General features: G+C 35.8%; 1 protein-coding gene across 1 annotated transcript in view; it reads right to left on the bottom strand.

Annotated features, from left to right (window-relative positions):
* The window catches only part of SDCCAG8 (SHH signaling and ciliogenesis regulator SDCCAG8), a 104,751-nt gene that overhangs the window by 57,393 nt on the left and 23,846 nt on the right, over positions 1–23,512 (bottom strand). Inside the window, exons 12-13 of the mRNA XM_058800741.1 lie at positions 21,647–21,763; positions 9,546–9,688 (exon numbers count right to left, since the gene is read on the bottom strand). Of these exons, the coding sequence (XP_058656724.1) occupies positions 9,546–9,688; positions 21,647–21,763 (260 nt within the window). The remainder of the gene's footprint in view (positions 1–9,545; positions 9,689–21,646; positions 21,764–23,512) is intronic.

Here is a 23,512-nt window from a genome sequence, read left to right as displayed (position 1 = left end):
AATAGTAAGAAGCAAAAGAATAGCTTTTAATCATTATTTGTTAACTCCAACAGCTAATGTGTTTTTCTTCAAATACATTTATCTGCTCCTTCTTGCTAGGGCTAGCACAATCTGAGAAAGATTTTGCAGAGCTATATGAAGAAGTGGAAAAGGCTAATAAAAATATTACAAATAAAATAATAAATGAAGGCTTGACTCTAACTCTATGTAACAGAGATATTGACTAAAAATACAAAGAGAAAATGGGAACAGTTGAATGAGTAAGTTTACAGTAAAATCTTAAAGTGGTCAAGAGCACTCATTTAAAATTATTTAATCTGCAGCTTTTTTTTTTCTTTACCTACTGATGTTTCAAATGCAACACTATTTAAAGAAAAAAAATCCTTAATATTCTTTTCTTGTTTTCAAGCCTTGTAGAACACACATATGCAACTCTTTGTTAGAATACTGTCTTCCACATTGAGGTAAATTGTAAAGACAGGCTGAAATTAAATTCTTATTGTTAACAGGATACATTATTTTTAGCAATTCCTGTGTCCATATTTCTTTTCAGGAATAGAATCTAATAAGCAAAAATTCCTGAATTATTAACTAACCTCCTTGACAGTCTCATTCTTCTAAAACAAGAAATAACTTCAATTTCACAGCACACCTTGGTATCCTTCAAAAAAAAGATAACCCTTCACAAGATAAATACAATATTAAAAGATAAATATTTGAAGTTTTGTACACAATTACAATAAACCACCCATTTTACTACCTCTTTACCAAAAATTAATTTATAGTGAAGTTTTCTGGATCAAATCCAGGAGGTAATCCAATCTCATTAGCAGAATTGCATTTGTACTTACATTAGGTCTGAATTTCACTTCAATGAAAATTGCATTGACAAATACTGCCCAAGTTTAGCTGAATAAAATCTTAATACTGATCTATCACTTCTATGGGGATTAGTCCCTGCATTTGCAAGGAAGTAATTTCTTACGCCATGGTCTTCTTCCATAGGAAACCAGATACAGGTGAACAGATGCACTGGAAATAGAAGAGGAACCCTGGTACAAAAAGAGGATGCAGCAGTGTCCCACCTGACTACAGAGACACTTTAACTCCACAGTGATTTAAGTCCTGTAGAAGCCAACTGACCAACAGGGAGAAGCTAATCGTGAAAAGTTGCTCCTGTTGCTACAAAACTATACTTTGACATGCAAACCACCAAATCCACAGGGGCAACCAAGAGCAGCACACTATTGACCTTGCCATGCTGCCAGCTCAGCCAGGGCGAGGAGTTGAGCCCTGTCAGGCAGCCGGCAGCAGCTCATCCGCTCGCTCAGGACGGGCACGTCCAGCTCAGGCTCTCCTGCCCCAGCACAAGGGCGCTGCACGAGGGCTCAGCAAGGAGAGCAGCCGGGCGGCCAAGGCTGCCGTGCTCAGGTCATTTCTTTTTCTTCCTCGTTCCATCCACCAGCTACTTTCTCCAGCAATGACAACCTACAGGCTGATGCTCTTCAATGCGAAGTCCAAGTCTCCAGCTGACAACCTTTTGGGTTCTCTGTTGATTTTTTTTTCTAGGCAAGAACTTAAGGAGAAGAATTTTGCACAGTAAAGGAAAAATACCCACAAATCAACTGCTGTGACTGAACAAAATAAACAACTCTGAATATACTTCTGAAAGCACAAGACAGCTTTTAAAATTGTTGAAGTTCACAAATACCAAATGCTGACAGAAAAAGTACATTTTAGCTTATTGTGAAAACAGACTTTCGATGTACTTGAGAGAAAAGCTTTAGAACAAGTCAGAAATAATTATAAAAATCAGAACCATTTTTTCCAGTAGCAAATTCAGCAAAAAATCCAGCAGCCTTGAATACATGTATCTGAAAGACTTCTTTGGTTCAAAAAAAATAAATCATTATCCTGTTGTCATTAGTCACACAAATAAAATACCTAATTTGAATGAGACCAAAGTAAATATTTGATACACACTCATGAACTTATTACTGTTAGTGCTGAATAATAACTGCTCAAAACAAAGACCTTATAAAGATGTTTGTTTTCTGCAGCAGTTAGACTCTTCAGTGTTTCATCTGAATTCACGCTCGCTCCAAAGCACTTTAAGTATTGTCACTGCTCCTGAACCATACTCTACATGCAGTAGCAATTTAGCTGCCTCAACAACCTGATGTGATCATTGATGTGACCAGTTGCAGTTTAAATGCCGTGAAAAAAAATTTAGATGAATCTAATACTAAAATCTGAACATGTATTATTGTCTTTTGCTTAAGAAATATTTATTGTAGGACAATAAATACAATTGTAAACCATGTTAAAACTAATTTAAAATTAATAGTAATTTATAAACACTTAATGTTCAAAATTAACACGATTTTGTATTTGTTCTTTACTCCTTCACTTACATTTCCTTTCCTTCCCTTCCCTTATAAAATTTATCAATGGCCTTTACATGTTTGTACAATCACTTAAATATGTTTAAATATTAAATAAAATGATATTAAAATAATTGTGTGTTATCTTGACACAAAGTGTATCAGCTTAGAAAATTTTACAACGCCCTGCCAGAAGACGACAGAACCGATTTATTTCAAATCACTCAGTATCAGTCTTCATAAAGCAGCATATGGTCTTATCGTGGCAGGTAAAATATTTTACCTTCTATAATAACGCAGAACAGCTAATTTATCTACATGCTGTATAATCAGATAAACAATTTCAGCTGCACTATGAAAACCTGTAGGCAAGGGAAAAATTTATCCCCCACCACTTTATTGATTTTTCCACATATGCATTCATATGATTGTTAACAATAGAGGCTATTCTTTCTTCCACCTCCTTCTTCAATTCCCTTAAAGCAAGCCCTTCTTTTCAGTAGTGAAAATATTTGCAGTTTCTACAGCTGCTGGACAAAGAACTCAGATTTTACGGAATTGCTCAGGGGAAAAGGAAGGGGGAACAAAAAAAAGGCTCTACAAGATTCAGTTGCAAGTAAAGCAGAGTGAATGACAACTTTCAAAGCTACCACAATCATTTACTAATCTGCTGCTATAGCAAATAAGTCTAATTTTTTTTGACAGCACCAAATTAGATTTATTTCAGAAACTGCTGCATAAATAGCATATGGCTATGTTATACTACCTATTTCAAATCCCTGTAATGTTTCCTCCCCTCCCTGCTCAAAATGGATAATTGAGCCAAACTATAAACCTTCTGCAGACAGGATACACATAAGTTCAAAAAGCAGGTGCAGGACACTTTGGTTTTTTTGGTTCAAATTGTCTAAAAGAGTATCACATATCCCGATCAAACAAACACAGGTAGTAATAGGTAATGATTTTATTTCCCTCTTTTCCTCGATAAAATTTTGTTCATTTCTCTTTCAAGCTGACAGTCATCAACACCGGGCATGACCTCGCAATCCTCTCACACATGACTACCTCTTACTTGCACAAGAAATCCTATTGATCTTTACTTTTTACGTGAGTCAAATTATTCATGTCTCAGGATCAGAAGGCTCGGACCTCCATTCATTCCTCTCAAGCTCTCACTTGGGAGCAGGGAAGTGCCTCCTCCGAGCGAAAATAAAACATCAGAAAACGCGTTCCATTCATTGGAGGGGCCCAGCCCTGTGGGAAGGTGCCGACCTACGGCTCTCCCGCCTTTCCACGGGAGCAAAGTTTCGTTATCGCTTTCCCGGATCAGGCCCCGGACCCACGTGCTTTCGCAGTTCTGTCCCTCGCCACATTCCCGTTCGCCGTACCGGTACGGCAAGGCACGAAACCACGCAACCTCGGCACAGGGCAGGGCCGAGAGCAAAGGCCCGCGTTTCTGAGCAAGGAGGGGGCGCGATGCCGCCGGCGGGACGCGCTCGACGCCGCGGAGGTCGCCGAGGGCCCGTCCCCGCCCGCCTCCCAACTTGGGCACCGAAAAGACCTTGGAAGGTCTGGCGTGCGGCCGGCGGGCACACCACTGCACACATCGCGCACGGCTGCGGCTACCCCGCCGCTCGCCTGGCGGTGGTCAGTCCTCCCAGCTGCCCTATCCGTTACTGTCTGATTAGCTGTGCGAAGGAGCCCCTCCCCGGCCAGCTTTCCCCGCCATCTGTTCCACACGCGATGGCTGCCGCCCAGCAGCCTCGCGCTGCCCTCCTACCTGGCACCCGGCTCCCGGCCTTACCCCAAAGTGCTAACACAGGTTCTCGCTGCTGGCAGAGTCAGGATTTCATTACTACTACTTTGACAAGTGCAGGGTTGTTTGTAATTTCTCTTTTATCCTGATTTTGATTGTACAACCACCTCCCACTGATTCAGTTTGCTTCAGTTTTGTTGCTCACAGATTTTACTCTCCACATTAATCTCCCTCTGGCATGTTACTGCATCTGTTCCCTTTTTTATTATTAATTTTCAAATTCCCACCATTTTTGACAAAAAGGAGGTAATCTACACTCTGCTTCTGCCTATTTCATTTTCTTTAATTTGGAAGATAAGTATGAAAGCGTGCCAAAGAAGTTAATTCTCCGTTAACAGTTTATTTTCTGGCATCCTGATGCCTTTGTATATGAAAACCAGATAGAAATAAATGTTGACTGAATCACAACAACATAGTCGCAACCATCCCTACATTTAATGAAAAATAAACATACAAAGCAGAATCTAAAAAGTTTATTAGTTAGAGTTGTTTCATGTTATCACTCATCCCTGCATTTTAAAATAATGCTTTTGCATATTTTTTTTTTTTTAAATTAGAAATCAATCACTGGTTACACCTTATTTCTGCTTCCTCCCCCCACACCTGCAATTCTAGTGCTGTTGCTACTTTCATCAGTTAGTCAGTCTGAGTAGATTGAGCATATCTCAGTCATTTAATATTAGTAACAGCGTTTCTCCAAAACTTCCCAGCATAAATGATGGACTCTGAGGTGCTAGAATTGTTGGAAAAGGCATGGTATTAAGCATGTTGCTAACTAATAGATACTACTAGAAAAAAAACCCCACAATAAATACTAAGTATTGTGCAACTCCCTAGAAGGCTGTGTATAACCACCAGGAAGTTTATGTTTTATCAGTTAATAGTTAGCTTAAATAGGGAGAACAATGAATGAGGGCAGGCTGCAAATTCTAACAAGAAAAACTGGTGATGACATACAGCTCAACACCAGAGCTTCAGAGATTAAATAATGCCACATTAATCTGGGAGAGTATATGCTTTACTTATTGTACATGTAATAGAAATTAGTCTTAATGGAATCACTGAAACTAGCAAGAATCACCCATGCACAGTAGGATGACTATAGCACGGCTAAAACCCAGTTGATATTAGGTATGCTGCTTTCTGGAAATCATATCACTGTCATAAACAGGGAAGAAATATCACATAATGGGTGAAAAACAATAATCAAGCAAAACAATACCCACTGTCTCACTGTAATATAAACTTCAGTCTCTCAAGAGGGGATTTAGGGCAGCTTGGTGGCTCACCTGAACGTGAAAGCACATGTTCATTTAGTAATTTTGCCCTACCAACAAGCTGACCTTAAGAAGTTCTTAGTGTTTCCTATAAGCAAACAAGAATAATACATTTTAAACTAAATTAAATCTGCTTCTATTCTAGTCAATTCTATTTCCTATCAAATTTCAAATGACATTTCAGTCAAAAATATCTTGAGCCATCTATCTATCTATCTATCTATCTATCTATCTATCTATCTATCTATCTATCTACATGTATATCTCTTCATCCCTGAGAAGATGCATGATGACATAATAAAATTGCAATTTTGAAATTTGGTGATTCCCTCACTTCTTAGAATTTCTTTAACTTGTTTGGTGTATGTGAACAGGAACTACTACTGACTGCAACTGAAACAAATAATACCTCCAGATCTGGTTTGAATGAAAAAGAGGAATGTTTTTTAATGATGATTCTGTTACACAAGAATAGTGAAAAATACTTTTTTCATTAGATGGCACACCAAGATCTGGACAAATTGTTAACATGTTGCATCTTTTATATGATCTTTTCAATGAGCATATTGACATGATTTTTCATTACTATTTTCTCATTAACTAAGAACAATAGATCTTTATGTTTTCTACCCTTTGAAGAAGGGCTTCAGGTAAGTTTAATTAGCAAGACCTAACCTTGCCAAAGTAAGAGCAATTTGACTTAAGAACTAATTTTGTGAGAATCTCCTACTACAGTAACCTCAAGGCTGAAACTAGGGCAAAAGAAACCCTCAAGAAAACTTTAAACAATCATGGTCAGTCTCATAGCATGGTGACATCTGCAAAGTTACATGACTGACAAGCAAAACTACACAGTAGAAGTTCTGCATTTCCCCTGTCTTTTGAAGACATACAAATTAGAATTACTAACTAGATTCAATAGCAGAAAGTGCATGTTAATAGCAAGTATTTCTAAGCAACATATTGCTCCAGGAAGAAAGGTGACAGGAAAAGGCAATTTTAAACTCCGTGGCAATGGTTTAGAATAGCTAATTGTAACCTTTTTTTCTTCCTTTTTAACAAGTACATTTTGTTAACTTAGAAGCTGTTTAGTTGGTAATCAATCAACAGTGTCTGAAAACTAGGATACAGCAAAGAAGTAGGACTCCTGGAGAAGAGTGCTGTTCTGCAGAGTACTTTCTTTTCTCATTATGACACAGACTGCATGTTTTTTTTTTCTCATTAATTCCTTTCATATACATTTATCTCATTTTTATACATTAAAATCCAAAGTTTCTGTATTAATTTATAATCATATTTATTTACAATATCGAAACTTAGAATCAGTGGATTAGTGATCCACTTTTCTCCTTAGTAATGCAATAATTCATACAAAACAAAGAATTCTTTCTGTATCTTCTCAGCTACCTCTTATTTCTGCCAGAACAGCACAGACAGGTCATGCAAGGCAACAGAAAGACTATCCACAATGGTGTAACAGCAGTGCAGGCCTCCCTCAACTCCAGCGTTGTGAGAAGACTTGGAGTGAACCAGCTGGTCCTCTCCTGAAAAGAAGAGAATCAGCAAGACGAGGCCAAGGCCAGAATACCCTAGAGATGCACTAAATCAGTGCAATTTCTGCAGCAACCTCCCACAGGCAGGACTCTAGAGCTTAAAATCTGTTTTCCTTGGCAAGTGCCACAGTAAATGAGTCTCCAACCCCCATAGGATTGCTATTACCCCTACCCTTCAAGTATTTTCACTGACACAGTTGCCATTTGAGGTGAAGGGAATAAATGAAAGAAGGCAAACAGTAAGTGAATATAATCTACATGCAACAATTATGGATGTACCAATCCATGAAAAACATACTGAGTTCAAAATGCAAAACTAATGCCCCTAGAGACATGTAACTTTTATACCTTCACTAGCACGGAAAACCTGTTCTGCCAGGAGGTGAGCTGAGAGGAAGTACAGGCTAAGGACAAGTGTCATTTCAGTAGGGGATGTTTCCCTCTGCAAGGCAGGGAAAACAGGTGACACTATGAGAACACTTCAAACCCTGCCCTATGGATTTAAGTTCAAGGGGTAAACAGGTAACAGATCAGGAGCAACTAATTGCTCATCTCTTTTTCCCCGTTCTTCAAGCAGCATCACCTAATGCATTTTTTGAAAGCAGACAGACGCTCCAAGTGTACAGAGAAAAAAAAAATGTGCACAGTGTTGTAGAATTTGGGGAATGTCAAGAAAAAAAACCTGAACCTATTTTCCATGCCTCATCATTTTAATTTTTCCAATAAATACACATCAGCATAGAAAACATTTCAATTCTTGTAAGGAGATGCCAAACACAAACACACAGTAATACAAAAAAAAAAACCCAACTCAACCCCAAAAAAATAAAATCCAACCAACCAACCAAATCTCCCAAAACCACAAAAAAACCCCCAAACAACCAATAAAACTCCAAGGAGATCAGGACCTTGCAGAAGAGTGTCTGCACTAGGTCAGAGGAGCCATGGCAGTTCAGCATCTGTCTCAAAAAGCGTGCATCTGTGGAATTGTAAGAGAACAGGGCTAGCACAGAGCATTACTTGCCCAAAACACTGTTCCCAGCCTCTAATGATTTGCATCCCAGAAACTTTCCGAGTCAGAGACTGTACATCAAAAAGCTACCTAAATCATCTCTATGTTAGGTATCCAGCTTTAATTACTTTGCTATGTAAAAGCAGGCAATAGTGCTCATTTTTACATTTTGAGTATTTTCACAAAAAAAAAAATTAAAATTATAGATTCGCTAGTCAGATTTCCTCCAAGATATCCAGAGCTTTATTGCATATAATCAGCCTTTGCTAAAAGGAGCGTGGTAAAGCCATTTGGTTAGCTATCACAACAAATCATTATTAATAAAGTTCTGCTAAATCCAAACTTTAGATATCTTAACAACTCACCCAAAACTTTTTTCAAGTTCATTAACCTCTAGCATATTTTTTTCTCTAAATACAGGCTGTTAGAGTGGTACTTTCTTCCATCTGTTAAACCACCGTGCTCTGAATTACACAGAAATTTAGCTGAATAAAAAAATGATTCATTGAATTTAATAGTTTAGACAAGGCTCTATTTTATTTCCATTTACTCAATGGCAGAATTCTCACAAAGCCCAAAAAGTACAAGACTTGGATAAACACACAGACTTCTGTTAAGTGATAAAAATCTAAGCTTTTTTTCCCCCCTATGAAAAATTTAAACTAACTTAACTTTTTCCCCTAAGTACTGAGTGAAAGCTGTCAGATTTGTTTATGGATGTTCATTCCTGGGGGGAGCAGGGCAAGGGAACAAAAAACTCACACACACAACAAAAAGCCTGCAAACAGTTGGACAATAGCATTTTCCAAGGCAAAAGGAAAAAAGTTCTGCAGTTACCCAAACTCAAGTTGCAATGAATAATTGGCATGTCAGCCTTCTGGAGTTTTCTAGAAAGATGTAATGAATAGTGCAGCAAAAGACATTGGGAACTATACTCAAGGATAGAATAGGTTCAGGGGAAGTCTTTCATTACACAATGCATTGTACTGTATCTTCACTGAGCATGAGACTGAAACACCCTCCTCACGTACTTGAGCTTACCTCATACAGAAAAATTATGTGCATTTATATATTTATATATATATTCCTGGTCATTCTGCTGAAGAAATTTCAGGTTATTCATCTGAGAACTCCTATGCTTAAAGGTGCTGCTCTACACTACAGTCTTAAACAACATTTCAAATATATTTGTCCTGCTAAACATAGCAGAAAACAAGAGTGGATGAGCCTCCCTTGCTCTTCTTCCTGTCTAAAACCATGCCACCTCACCACCAGAGCTGAACATTGCCTCTTATACACACTACTAATTCACTTTTATAAATTCTAGTTCATAACTCACTTTGTAGTTAATAAGTCACTAATTTAAATCTCCACTTCTAACACAACTGAGGGCTGCCCGTGTAGGCAATGACTGCAAGTATCTACAACAACTGTGGGGAAGCCTGTGGCAAAAAATTAGCAGAATGAAATTGGTACTACAGCATGTAATAGGATAAGGGGTACCTGGTGAGGTGCAGTTGGTGCTCAGATTTACTCAGCAGTTCTGTCAGTTTTAGGCACTCCTCTCTGGCTTCTGTCACATCCTGCTGGGCTTGTTCCAAATGCTGTTTGTTCCCATTGAGCTCTAATCCCAGTTTTTCTATTTTCTTAGAAAATTATAGAACCAAAGAAAGTGTATTTAAGAAATGCATAGAGATACATTTTAAGACAAAAAAAAAGTTATCAAAGCACCTGAAAATAATGCACACTTCTGTTTTTGAACAAAAGTAGTAACTTGAAAAAAAACTGCAAAACAAGCAAATAAAGTATTTGAAATTACATTCTTATGAAAAGTCAAAATGTGTTTCATATTTAAATTCTCTAATATAAAATCAATGTTATTGTGTTCATGCAGCTTAAGAGTTACAGGCATTCAAATATTTTCCATTTTTCTGTGGAAAATGAGCAGGCTCCATATTTGTAGTTTGAATTCCCTGTGCTAGAGATCTAGAAAGGCAGCAGAACAGTGGCCATCTTCAGAAGCTGCTTGACATAGGATAGCTCTTTGATAGTTAATTTATTTTTATTTTTTTAATGCCTATTACATAACCAGTGAAAAGGGGGCATTTAGCTTTGTCACCTAATATTACACAAGAGAATAAAGGCAATTTTGTGATTTTACCATTATTGAAAAGAAGTTCTATCTGAACCCTCAACATACCAGCTGCTGTTAATCCTATTATTTTATTAATATCATTAGTCCTTATAAATCAACATAGTAACTAAAGTTGATGAGTCCATTAACTTATTTACAAATAACCATAGTTGAGTTTGCATGACCAGCATCTTCAAGTCCAGTGATACGTACTAGATTTACGTTATTCCAATCATATTGCCAGCAGTTTAAACATTTTTCATAGAAATTCTGAGAAAAATAATTTCCTTCAAGTCCATATACAACATACAAGTACCTGTAGGAATATATCTGTAACACAATACTATACTTTGTTCTAAGGATGCTTTTAAGAAGGCCAGCAGAGTACAGAATAAGCTGACAGTGTAGCTTTATCATGTAGTAACTGTTCTGCACTAATTCCCTACATAAATATTTATTTGTCATTGGGGTTGGAGGGAACTTGTATGTTTTTCAGTCAACTAAACTGTGAAAGGTCATTTGTAGTACAAGATAAAATTGTTCACATAAGAAGTTCATGCTGAATAGCTATTATGCTTTAAACTCATACCATAGCTTATTTGTGATAGCTTCCTCATGTGGAAAAGATGCAATATCCTTTTTAATTATTGAAATTATTAATTCAAACATCCTAAAAGAACAAATGAACATAACCGCACCCCAATACAAACATTTGAAGCACCTTCATAAGAACGTTGTCTCTTCTCCTCCCATAAAAGTGTTAATCTAAACTACTTACAGTTGTGATATCAAACAAATGCAATCAATCTCTTCATCCAGAAAAACAACACCATTTCAATAGTGTTGGGGTTTTTAAAATTTTGCCATTTACTTAACTGTACACTTTTTTCCCCTGAAGAAGACTCAACAAAGGTTCATGAAGGAAATTTTGATTAGAATTTAAATGTCACCTTACTGTATTACATGTACCTCCTACCAAATTATGTTGGCAATTCCAAGTCCAAATGTAAAGATAGCAAAACTATCTACAAAATTGTTAATACTCTTCCCTTCTAAAAAATATAACAACCTGTTACACTGACAGAATATTTTAAAATCAGGTACTCTAAGATATTCAGTTACAAATGCTTTGCATTTCCACTTTTCAGACTTTTGTGTACTTTAAATAGAAGTCTCAGTGGATTCTCTATTCCTCTTAACAGTAGCAGTTCATAGGTGTTATTTCTCCATTCATAGTAAACAGGGACGAACTCTTCACTGTCTTCACAAGTTAAAGATAGGGAAATTCTGCAACGTTCCTAAAATCTGCTTTAAAAGTGCATCCATTCAGCACACCTTTAAACAAACCCAAACTACAAATTAGTCCAAAAGCATCAGCTAAGTACTTAAAAAAAGCACAACCACAGCTGGGAATATAAATACACTCTAGATCACTCCTTCAGGGAAAAGTTTCAAGGAACAGATGGGCTTTACACCATTGCCTCGAGTTAAACAGGCTCAGTCAGGTTTTGACACAGACCCACAGAAGGAAGCAAATTCCAAGTGCAAGAACCTCTGGTGAAAATGTTTCATTTCCATCAGCCAGATGTTGAACCTTCAGGGCTGAACTCAAGAACACATCTATAGATTTTAGTTGTCATGAAAGTGCAGGGGGAAATTCTCAGATAGGGAAGTGTCACTTCATGACAGGATCTTTAAATATTCACAGGTGTCTTATACTTTCTATTAGAAGTATCAAGAAAATAAAAATGTGGCTTGAAGAACAATTTTACTTGTGCTACTTTAATCAGTAATTCTAAAATTCAGTATCAGCTCCTTTACACTCTTGCACACATGTGTTTGTGTATGTGTTTAGGTATATACGGACATACATAAACATCTTAAAATACCAATGTTTGGAGGTGCTTGCAGCATGACCTATATTCTAGAATTCTGGTAATGACTGTGGCAGAAACAGCAATCTCATGAGAAAGGGATGGCAGAAAAATGCTAACCGATAAAGCATGTTAATAGCAACTCAGAAACAGCCAATCCAGGTATATTTTAGGCTTATCAACTAAATTATTCTTTTTGAAACACCAAAAACTGTTCATTCAAAATCTTTCGGTGGGAGTCACACACCACATCACACCACATTTATGTGGTGAAAATACATAAGGCTGGAAGCAGACCATACTCTCAACTCTATGGGATAATTCTGTTTAAAAACTCAGGTAATTGTTTGAAACATGAACCCTCAGAATCTGAGACATGTTAATATAACAGAAAACAACCCTCTTCTCTCTCCTGTTAACAATAATTGTCTCACAAATACACTTTGTCCTGAATTCTGAAACATGTCAAGTCTAGTCCATCATTAGGTCATCAAAAATGTAACTGGGATTTAATCTACAGAGAAATTACAGCATCAATGAATCTTCTTCACTTTTTTTTGCAGGGAACCTTATCAGCAGCTTTTTTCCCCCAATTTTTACTCAAAGTAATTTTTGTGTTACTTCAGTTACCATTTCTTCTATCAGAAAGCTGTAAGTAGTTCTGTAGCTGCTATCCAGGCCACAGTGAAATTGTGGGGACAGAAACAGAAGCCACCAACTAAAGCATTTTGCTGACAGCTCTGTTTCTCATGCAGTGTTAATTTTATCCCTCAGTGCCTATCACCTGTGATACAGCTTTTTACCACATGATCAGAAAGTTTTTCTTCAAGGTACTTAACTTTTCAATGTATGTGAGAGACAAGAGATGGAGCACAGAACTGCAAAAAGACAGATGACAATCTTGCATTTAAGAAAATCTGAAACAGATTTTCAGTATAACAAGGAACAGAATTATCATAATGTATATGTACAACAAGACTACATTAAGGTTAGAACAGGCAACTTCTGGTGCTTAACTCTGCAACTTTAATGTTCTTATTACTTCTGCACATAATTTCAAAAGTACTATTTAATGTCTTGTTCTGCAGTTGCCCAAACTCCCAGGAATATCAACAGGCACTTTGCCATGGAAAGATGGCAGGCTAAACCTCAGTAAGATAAACACCAATACTCACCATAAGCTGAAACACACTAACACCATCCTGCAGCCATATTCAGCTCAGTTACACAAAATAAGTTTTACTTAAACAAAAATGAAGCATTAGTGAAGTACCACTGCAGTAAAATTTTATTCTAAATCAATTATTCTTTTTTCAGTATTGCCACCAACCACCATCTATATTTTTAATTTTCTACTTTGGATCACATAGGACCCTTTTGCATCTTTTCTTGAAGTATTTAAGTGTTCCAGTTTCATTCATTAATTTGTGATGCATTTAAAAATTATCTTCAGATTTTTAAAATGCATTTTTAGGAGACCACACTAGAGATGCTCATTCAGTGACATAAGTGCAACTTTCAGGAAGACATAAACGATGATTTCTCAAACACTGAATTAATCCTCAAATATCCTTTTCATAACCTATCTGACATTATCTTCAACTAACAATACTTAGTCATGTTGCAAAAATGCACTTTTTAATAAACTAGACATCTCTATCTCTCTAAAATCTGAGTAAATGAAATTATTTCATTCAAAACAAGTCAAATTAAAGATTGAAATAATTATTTCTTTTCATACAAATGCTGATTCCATTGTATGCAAAAATGCAACTTTAAGCTTCAAACTGGCAGATGTTTTTCACAGAATTTTACATAACAGCAAACTGACAGAAAAGACATACTTTTTTTTAACAAATAAGAATGATTAAGTGGTGATAAAAAACTTGTGCTCTAAAGAAAATGCAAAAAACAACTTAGGACTTTTAACAAAATGAAAAATTAACGAAAACCAAATGAATTAAGTGATTTATGACATTCACTGTTGTCCCAGTATGTTCATTTATCAGGTCAAAAAATACACAGTATAACCTGAAAAGGAAATTCTGCACTGACTATATTATTGCCCAAATTCTGCAGTAAAATAATTCTGGCGAGTAAAGTATTATTGTGAATTTACACTACAATTTTTTTGTTTCATACTTCATTTGCCACAAGTACTAAAAGATTGAAGGGCCATAAAATAGAACCAAAAACAGAAGAAAAAATATAGAATAATAAAAATATAATAATGGTGGTGGCTGGTATTTGAATGTACATCCTCAAAAGGCAATCAATAAAAATATAAAATAAAAATATAAAAGGCAATCTATAAAAATATGCACACTTGAAATTAATACACTTTAACAGGCCATGATGCTCATGAGCTTAGCCTCATTTACTAAAGTGGCCTTCAAAAGCAGAGATACCAGTGACAGTACTCAAGACCAAGTCTTTGAAAGAAGTGCCTCCAGTATGGCCTTGCATGTACATTTAAGTACTATCTGCACCATTGACAGGAAATTTTTGCACATTTTCACACTGATCTCCATCCATATTGCCTTCCATACCTAATAATATACTAATTAATCAGGGACAGACCTAACTGGATTTTTTTTTTTAATTTAAAAAAGCTCAACAGAAAAGACTGGTTTTGTAGAAAGATTTCAAGTGTTTTACTTGGATTACTATCAGGCCATATGCAGCAGGGGTCATTTGCAGTCATTTCTATCCTAATCCTTATATCAATCAAGCAACTCCAGGTTCAGAGTGGTCTCTAAACCTCAGACCTCCCAGGCATGGCCATCTGACATAGCATATTGCACCTGAAGAAGTATCCAACTTTGGAAAGAGAGTTAGGGCCACCACAAGGTTAACCCCCTCCACATCCCAGCAATGGCTTTCTCCCTTTTGCACTCTGTTTGAATTACTGCTGCTTCCCATTCAAATCTGAATGAGGATACAAAGCACTCGTGAAAGATACATATGGTTTCAAAGGGGAAACCCCCATTCTGGAAATAGATTTATTATAAACTGTGAGGATATACAAATAGGTACACAGGGCTTAAAGGAGTTCACAAAGACCACCTCTTTCTAAGAGGCTAATTTACAAAAACACACAGAACTACTGCAAATTCTACAAATCATTTAGCCTAAAATAGGAATCTGAAAAACTTTCCTGACAGGAAGGGCAAGAAACCTCAGCAGAAACATGAGAAGTAGCCCCAAGAAACACACATGGAAAGTTTTTTTCTGTATGGCTGGCTCACATCAATTGATCTGTAAAGACCAGAGGGATAAGAAATATATAGCCTACCTAGATAAGCAAAGCAGGCTGTGATTTCTTAGATGGCTATTATCCTGACCTGATCAAGGACTGTTGTATTCCTCAAAGACAAGTAGTTCTGTGACCCCTTTGCCCCTTGTACTGCAAAGTGTGATGGCACCTGGCAGTACCACACACCTTGTGTGCTCCACCAAACGGCAGAGCCTCAGGACAAGAGCCATCACCTAAGCAAAGGCCATCAGCCACAAACTCTCTGCTTCCAAACTAAAGGAGAATTACCAGAGAATGAGCCTGCAGTTTCCTAGGAAGAGTAGGGGTGCTGGAGGAACTTTATGGGAATAGCATGGAGGGTGGATGTGTTTAGAGGAACACACTTTAAATCTCACTGAAGCAAACTTGTTACCTGTCGTTGTTAGCTGGGGAAAGAAGAAAAATGTGTTGCAAAGTATAGATTAATGAGTACACACACACAATTTTTAAATTAAGAAATAATCTTTGAGGTCTGTTCTTGTGCAAACTCTTGAAGAGGAACATGGTCCCTGTGGATAAATACCCTGGGAAATGACAAGAGTGAACGGCTGAAACATATTATACAAGGATTTTACCACATCATTTCCATGAAAATATTTGCTTTTAATTTCCCAAAATATCTGACCTGCAATACTATTTCAGGAACAAAACTTCCAATCCCATAGAGATTACTACAGTCACATTTTAACAGAGAACATTGCTGTACTACAGATTAGCTCAGCAGGCACCAGCAGAGATAAGAAAGTGTTTTTGTTCGCAGTGGATGATTTTTTTGTTAATGGATTGCACAGGTGGGAGATGGGGGACAATGAGGTAGTGCAAAATATATGGTTCACTTGCTGATAAAAAATTCAGAAAAGGAAGGATGCGTGTAGAAAGAAGGAAGGGGAAGATTACACCTGCTTCATTATTGAAAAACAGGAAAGGACAAAACCTGTTCCTTTTATCCTTTCAGACACTATTTAAGACTACTGATATGAGATTGGTTCTTCTTTCCTGGACAGCATTAAAGGAATAGCTGAAAAGAAAACCTATGCAATAACAACTGACAAGTGATAGGGACTTTTTCCTTCTGATTGTTGACACAATGACTAATGATAAAGCAACCATATTTTCTTGTCAGAGAAGAAGAAAAAAAAACAAAAGAAACCAAGTATTTATTTAAGTATATAAACCAAATATATCAAGAGATGTGCAATTCTTTTCCTACTTTGAATAATTTTTAATGTGCATAAACAATTTTCTCTTTCCATATACGGTGGAGTGACATCACCATGGATGACAGAACACAGATCAAGATTACATGGGCCAAACTACAACTATGAACAATAAAATCCTGACCCTGTGTTATGTACAATAAAATCCTGATCCTGTGTTATTCCTCTTAGCAGGCTAGATGCTTAGGGGAAGTAGACCTATACAGAAAATGAGGACAAGTGAGTAAAGAAAAGTCTACCACTGGGAATCCTAGTCCCAAACATTTTTCTTAAGGAAATAGGTAGGATTCAATGAAGGCTGCTCATACCACTGATTCTTGAGTAATGGATGGCTGACAGAGGAAAGTTATGCCATAGCAGAGCAGCAGCAGCTATATAATAATTTTATATATATTGCAAGATTGTAGGTCAATGTCTTCCTCAGAAATCTTGAAATGAGCTAGTAAGTTCAGCTATAAAGAAAAGAATTAAGTTCCTCCTGAGCAGGCCAGAAAATTTGCAAGGCTTAAAGTACTGCCATTTTACTCCTTATTTACTAATTTTCAAATTATTTCATTCAATGCCCAAAACACAAAATGATTAATTAGGAAGAGCTCAGTCACAGTAAAGGTTATCAAATTTCCTTAATGCTTTCTTTTCCAAAAGCAATTTGGGTTTGCTACTTTTAAGACCATTATACTCAAGGTCAGACCAGGTGAGAAAATTTCATGCTAAGAGTTTCAAGCCATCTTCTGAATTTTGAGGGTTTTCTCCCCTGCCAAATATTACTCAAGTATACAAAGATGATTTAATAGAATTTCTTTTCAAAACAGAATTTCCAGAGCACCTTTATAACTAATACAAAAACAGAATATCAGATATAGATACAGACTGTTACAAGAATACACATAACACATAATCCTAACCCATCTTCATCAGTTATTAAAACTTGCAAGTTTCAAACATCTGGTGATATGCTGAATGTCACAGCTGTTGAAAACTCTAGTATTTTAAATCCTGAGTCATGAAAGCTTAATATCTGTTTGTAAAAAGACATTTCAGTGAACCAGGGTCTTTAGAAGGTGTTACTGGTCTTGCTTTGGATACTCTGAAGCATTTCTAGGATATATACCCAAATTCTTGGCCTGAACTATTTTTGATGAAGACAGAGTCAGTAATCTCTCCTCTTATAGCATCTAAATTAGGTTACTATAAATCACGGATTTATGACAAATGAGATAAACATTCCCAAAATACCCTTTGGCAAAGTGCTTTTGGACTGCAATTTTGCCAGATTTTTATTTGTCTGCAAAATTGTCAGTCTATAATGTACAGAGACATCATTTAGGTTCTGTCATACTGCACAAAAATACTTTGGTGTGTAGCTCTTCCTATTTGTATAGGTTATGCATGTCAGTGAATCTTGACTTCTTTTTATCTGGACTTATGAACTGCAATGCAGGCAACTCTTAAAAATCTGTGGGCTTTAGTACTGTGTTTCTGGAGATTTTAATTTTGTCGCCTAGAAGATAGACAACAGAATTCTGTAACCCTCCTTCAAACCATATCTGCCCAAATATAAAGACTATTTACAGGCTTAGATTACTAGCTTGGATTTGTTTCTACACAAAGTATTTATCTGATTTCACAAAATTTGATAAAACAAAATTGAAGAGCTGCAGTTATTTTCTGGAGTTGAATTTAATATGTCCTATTACTTTACTGCAAGGACACCACAACTCCCAATGGTGCCATGCTAATGGTAGGAACTATCTAATAAGGAGGATGCCCAAATTGGCTTGGACTGCAAAATCCAATATTAAAAACTGTTTTCACTTCTACATGCTGAAGCTTGCAAGATTTTAAGCCAAATATAAATTGTTTGAGACAAACAGAAAGCAAATTATTAAAAATGAACTTCATTTTTATTTTCATAAGGCAGAGCAGAAAAGAGCAAGTGATGTTAATCTGAGGAACAATTTCATAGTGTGTCAGAAGTATGATTTCTGTTAGAAATGCATAAATTATGCCATGCAGTGCTTACAAATTAACAAAAAAGTAGTATAAAAGTGGAGCCCTGCTGTGTCAAATATGCCACACAATTTTTGTTCTAATAACAGCAATTTAGGTTAGGGCGTGACTCTTCTCTGATATAGCTGTGCTAGTACAACCCCTAGTGTGGACACAGTTTACTGCCATGAAGGCATTATATTCATATAATCTATAAAGCTTGTTCCTAAGCAGTAAAAGTATTAAGTAATGCACTGTTATTTCAGCACAGCTACATCCACAATGGGAGGGCTGGCTGAGAGAGAAAAAGAGAGGGCAGTAGGTTATGCTACTTTACAACATTTCGGGCCAGATGAACAGATGTGGGTTTTGTGTAGAGAAACTGTGTGGTACAAGTCTTTCCCCCACCTCCCTCCATAATCCTGATGTTAATCAGGATCATGATGGATGATATTACAAAACAGTTATTCAATTTAAATAGTAACATTGCTCTTTGCTTCTTAATTATTAAGAAATATTCATGTAAAATGCTAATAAGAGAGTTATTACAGATATTGACACATGGGTGTTAGTCCTAACCAAACAATAAACACAGGGAAAAAGATATTAGGGTAAAAGGGAGGAAGACCAAAGATATATACTCTCTTTAGGTTTCCTAAATGATATAAGCTCAATTTTGAATAAGATTTATAAATACCATCATATGATAAATACCAATCTGTATTTACTTGACATGCAGATATACGTATCTGGTGATCCTAAATTGTACATGTGGGGCTTTCTGTCTATTCTGACACACCTGAATAATTATAATCATTTTTTAAAAATCACTCCACGTAAACTAAAAAATATCTTCAAAACTGAAATTTTTCCACAGCACAATTAATAATACAATTATATCTCAAGAAACAGTAAACTTGCTCTGAATATATTAAAAGGCAATCTACAACATGATCTCTTGTTTTTAAAAGAGAAAAAAATTCCATCATTTAATACAGAATAGTATAAAAATATTCCCACATTATTGTCCCTCTACTTTAAAAAAATAAATATGTATTTATTATGAACAGATGGTGGCCAAGGAAGGTATCAGCTCTGTCTCTTAGCCAGAAGGTCAGGTCATGGCTGAGAGACCAAAGAACAATTAATATTTGCTATTCAGTGCCACATAAGATAAAGCATTTCAGGTTTTCTTTAAATACAAAGATATATGCAATTGAACTGTTTTCATTTTTTTTAAACAAAATAATTTGCAATAACTTATTAACATTTGTTAAAATTTGATTTAAAAATCCCCAGCCAACAGGCAACAACAGAACAAGGCACTCTAACCACTGTTCTTGGGCTGCCTTTAACACATTAAATAATCCTAGGACCTATACAGAACTTTTTGGGTTACTGGAGCCACAGCTATAAAACAGCTGCTAAATACTGAGTCTGAGAATTACAAAATTGCTTGTTTTTCTTTTTTTGAGGAACCAACAATCATATTTGAACAACACAATAACATAATTACTGAATATCTAATCTTTATCTAATTGTCTAATAATTCTTGCTGATAGGAACTCTCTCTCACATAATTTCAGTTTGTATCAAATTATAAATCACCACATTTCAGTGTATTCAGCTCCACACTGATTAAAATACCAGCATGTCATCACATGAGGTTAAACTATTTTGTTAAATTTTGTAATTTGTTCAAAAGGCAATCCTCAAGCAAATTGGAGAACAGGATTTAAAATCCAAGATACTTCTTCAAGTATCTTATTAAACACATCCTGTTTTATTTGTATGCCAAGATTATGCCAACTCTTTTATCTGTGATATCTGTCAAGACACAGACGACAAGCCTGTTTTTTGTTTTTCAGTGTCCCTAGGCCTAAAGGATGCAGGAGTGAAAAAAAAAGCAAACCTTGAAAAAAAGAACACTTCAAGACCTCTCTTCTTCTGCGCTGTGTCATTTTCTATACATGGTTGAAGGGTTATTTCACCTAATAAGCTCCTCCTTTGGATTTTACATATATTTTCATTATAACTTGAATTAATATTTCTTCCAGACTAAGCTTGTACTATTAAGTTAATAAACTTACTGTCCTACATGCAGCTTTTGAGGAATTGGTAATGAAAAATTTAATTTTTTAAATACTTCATTTTACCCCTACATATATTCTTATACAGGGAATGATCTGTTCAGTTATTTAAAAGAAAAAGAAAGGTTCAAAATGTGTTGGATAGGCTGCTCAAATAAAAAAAGGCATATTAAAAAAATCATCCTCATGTGCGTCTTATATATTTGTGTATTCAGAAGACTCTTATGTGTAAATCAGAACTTAAGAAGGAATACTCAAATTTTGAAGTCCTAGAGAAAAATGGATAGAACCTCAAGAAAAAGGGCACTTCAAAAAATGCAGATTACACCTGTTCAAGCTGTTTGCCAAGTATGTTGCAGGTTACTCTAATAATCTTTCCTACTGCATGGGATGTTTTCTTACAGACAACCTGTAAGGCATATACTGGTTTTTGTATTAATATAAATCCCAGTTTTAGATAAGCAACAGTTAATGCCAAGTGGATTTTTTTCTATTGTTATTTTTTCTAGAAGGCTACTTTTGTTTTGGATTTGTTTTTTTAAACTTTCCTATGAATCCAAGCATTCAGTAACATTGACTCTTTAAAGAAATTGGAAGATAAATGATTTTCATTTTTGGCATCATTAGGTTATACTTAGAGCCTTTAATGTTCTGTTAGGCTGCATGTATAGGTAATTATGTGTGGATTTATTTTTGAGAAAAAGTGTATAAACACATGTATACATTACATAGAATTTAAGTAGCTGGTATGAATAATATGATAGAGTAATTCTATATGAAATCATGGAATGAGTGATGCGCAAAACTGAACATACCAGGGCTGAAAACAAGATTAAGATAACCAAGAGGTATTTATTTAGCAGTAAAAGCTGGCTTTTTGCCATCAATTTAAACCATTTAACAGTAATAAATGACCACTATTAGAAAAATGAATCATTCCAGCTTCTGAAAAAACCCTACTTAGGCAACTAATAACTGCAAAGTTATAGCAGTATTATCTCTTACCTGGTCCTTAATTTCAAGCTCCCTTATAGTTTTTGTTCTGTACTCTCTGAGCTCCTTTTCTGCCTCATCCTTCTTCATTTTGGTTTGATTCAACTGATAGCGCATTTCTCCACACACCTGTTAGATTACACAGACAACATGATCTGTTAGCTTGAAGAATCCATAGCCCAGGGTTTGCAATTAGATCTTTTGGTGCCCTCTACAGGTCATTGAAATGCAACATATTTTTAATTTACAGATATTTTAGGTCTACAAATGGTAAATGTTTTTTACATAGAAAGGTGGATCTGAATTCTATATATAGTCATTAACTTTGACATGTGCACTACCTTCTAGATTCAAATATATTTGGATCAAGATTTTGCTAAGTATAAATGCTTATGTTATAAATATCCATCTATCTCTACAGTTAAATGACAGTTGCTGGTTTTATACTCTTCTCTCATTCTCTGTAAAATCCCAAGAAAGTCTATGTCAACACTTTCAAAACCTAGAAGTAAAGCATCTTTCACACTCCTAATTAAAGGTGTATATTTTAACTTGCCAATTTTACACTGTTGAGAAAGAAATTGTTTAAATGTTAACACAATAACTTTCAAAGTTTGATCAGAGCATTACAAATTTACTGCAAACCGAAGATCAATTCTTTAAAAAAAACAGTCTAATTGAAATGGATACATGTCCAGAAGAAATGGATCAAAGCAACATTTCACGAAATCACTTCTACACAGGACAATTATTCTCTGCTGTTGGAATATTTGTTATATTACCTCCTAAACCCTTTCCATCTGGGATCAACTTCAGAGGAAATGTGAAGGGGTTAAGAGAAAGCAAAAAAAAAATAAAAAAACAAAACCAGAAGATCACTAATCCCTTTCACATAACTTTACTGCTGTGCAGGGTTATTCTTCCAATTTTCAATCTAAGCTGTCCCCTTTTTGTTCTTACCCTGTGCCATCACCTCCAATTTGTGCCTGTTCATTTCACCTTAATTAACCAACCATGCACATTCCTTAGTGAGAATGCAAATGTGTTTACTCACAGCTCCTCTTAGTCAACTTTCTTTCCAACTCACTCTACTTTCCTGCCTTGCTTATATTCTCTCAGCACCTGCTCCTAAAATGTACACCCTTTTAATTTGCTGCTACAATCCTCTGTGCTTCTCAACAACATTCTCACATATTCTACAATCCAAATTAATTTATGTTTTTCAGTCTTATACCTCTTCTCATTTTCACTTTTTTTTTTTCTCCTTAAAAAAAAGGTAGGGAAAATGTAAATATGGATACTGCAATGAAATCACTCTAGGAAAAAACTAAACCAACTGTCATAACTTTCAAGAAGTAGCATCACTTATAAATTCAAAGGACAACTTGTGAATTTAGCCATTTCAAATAACCCAAAGCAGCAAACGCTCTGAAGAACGGCAAAGTTCTAAAGCATTTTTTAAACACTAAAATATTATGTGCAAGTAAAAAAAAATATCTTGAGATGCAGCTGCAGAGCTTGCTGGATTTCTACCTCCCCCTTCATTTATCTGAAGGATGTAACAAAATGTAACATGTCACTTCCTCCAAATGAAATTAAAAAAATACAGCAAGCCTCGCTTTCAGCTCCTCCACACACTGCACAAAGGGAATAACATAGAAGAATCAGCAGATGGTGCTGTCCTAATAATGGATTTTTCAGTCTCCTCAAGAATGAAAGAAATAGAACCTCACTCCATATTTTCTTTCCCTGACTTCTGGTGCATGAAGAAAACCAATATTTTGGATAAAACTCAAAACAAAAGTGTTGTTATTTGCTGGTTTTAATAATGGCAAATTGAGTCAGGAAACAAGGAGTCAGATTCACAAGCAAAGATGT

The sequence above is a fragment of the Ammospiza caudacuta genome, chromosome 3 (genome assembly GCF_027887145.1).
Source record: "Ammospiza caudacuta isolate bAmmCau1 chromosome 3, bAmmCau1.pri, whole genome shotgun sequence".
Lineage (NCBI taxonomy): Eukaryota > Metazoa > Chordata > Aves > Passeriformes > Passerellidae > Ammospiza > Ammospiza caudacuta.
The sequence above is the reverse complement of the archived record's forward strand: the minus strand, read 5'-3'. Positions and strand labels throughout refer to the sequence as shown.